The sequence below is a fragment of the Rattus rattus genome, chromosome 8 (genome assembly GCF_011064425.1).
Source record: "Rattus rattus isolate New Zealand chromosome 8, Rrattus_CSIRO_v1, whole genome shotgun sequence".
Lineage (NCBI taxonomy): Eukaryota > Metazoa > Chordata > Mammalia > Rodentia > Muridae > Rattus > Rattus rattus.
The window spans coordinates 16265956-16267398 of NC_046161.1; the positions used below are offsets into that span (position 1 = coordinate 16265956).

General features: G+C 37.2%; 1 protein-coding gene across 1 annotated transcript; it reads left to right on the top strand.

Annotated features, from left to right (window-relative positions):
* Window positions 1–219: 219 nt before the first annotated feature.
* On the top strand, window positions 220–1215 carry LOC116907802 (olfactory receptor 1174-like). Its single transcript, XM_032910947.1, has one exon. The coding sequence runs from the start codon at window positions 220–222 to the stop codon at window positions 1213–1215; it is 996 nt and encodes a 331-aa protein (XP_032766838.1).
* The last annotated feature ends 228 nt before the right edge of the window (window positions 1216–1443 follow it).

Below are 1443 nucleotides of genomic sequence, written 5' to 3' on the forward strand. Positions count from 1 at the left end.
GTACCAAAACAATTATTATAAAGAAGTCAACTAGTATTAATAATAATATTATAAAAATGAAACAATACACATTGAAATAGTGTTCATAAGGCATTTTTAAATAAGTTAGTTAAGTAGGTGTCAGTCATTGCCAGAATGAAAGGTAGGCTTTCAAGAGTATGTCAGTAGCTATTATTTGAAAACCATCCTTACCTTATCTCTAACAGATACACAAGTTATATGGAAACGGAAAACCACACACTGATATCAGAATTTTTCCTCCTGGGTTTCTCAGATGATCCTAAACTGCGACCCATTCTCTTTGGACTGTTCCTGTCTGTGTACCTTGTCACAGTGCTTGGGAACTTGCTCATCATCCTGGCTGTCAGCTCTAACTCACATCTCCACAACCCCATGTACTTCTTCCTCTCCAATCTGTCCTTTGTTGACATCTGTTTCATATCAACCACAATACCAAAAATGCTAGTGAACATGCAGTCAAAGACAAAAGACATCTCCTACATAGAATGCCTTACACAGGTATATTTTTTTAATACTTTTGTTGGGATGGATGATGTTTTACTCACTTTAATGGCCTATGACCGCTTTGTAGCCATCTGTAACCCCCTCAAATACACTATTATCATGAACCCTAGGGTGTGTACCCTTCTGGTTCTGATGTTTTGGATTATCATATTCTGGGTCTCCCTGATTCATGTTCTATTGATGAATGAGCTGAACTTCTCCAGAGGCACAGAAATTCCACATTTCTTCTGTGAACTAGCTCAAGTTCTCAAAGTCTCCAACTCTGACACTCATATCAATAATGTCTTCATGTATGTGTTGACTATCCTACTAGGTGTGATTCCTATGACAGGAATACTCATGTCTTACTCACAGATTGTCTCATCCTTATTAAGGATGTCCTCTACTGTAAGTAAGTACAAAGCTTTTTCCACCTGTGGATCTCACCTCTGTGTGGTCTGTTTGTTCTATGGGTCAGGAATTGGAGTTTACTTCAGCTCTTCTGTGGTCCATTCTACCCGGAGAAGAATGGTTGCTTCACTGATGTACACTGTGATTAGCCCTATGCTGAACCCCTTTATCTATAGCCTGCGAAACAAAGATGTGAAGGGTGCCCTTAGTAAACTTTTTATCAGAGTTGCCTCTTGTCCATCCTGGATCAATGACATCAGAACTAAATTCATACTAAGAAATATAAGACAAATTTTATAAATATGCCTCTCTTAAGTCTTTTTCTATCAAAAAATCACATGCCTAATTTACACTATCCTGAAAACTTATGTAACTTTGCACTTGTGTACTTTTTACATATATTTTAATTCTCTATGCATGGCATTTAAAGTTTGCAGTCATTATTATGAGTCACTCTATTATATTTTAGATATGATGTGAAATATGGCTAACGAACTCAGGGGGTCCATCAAAATCATTCCTGGGATG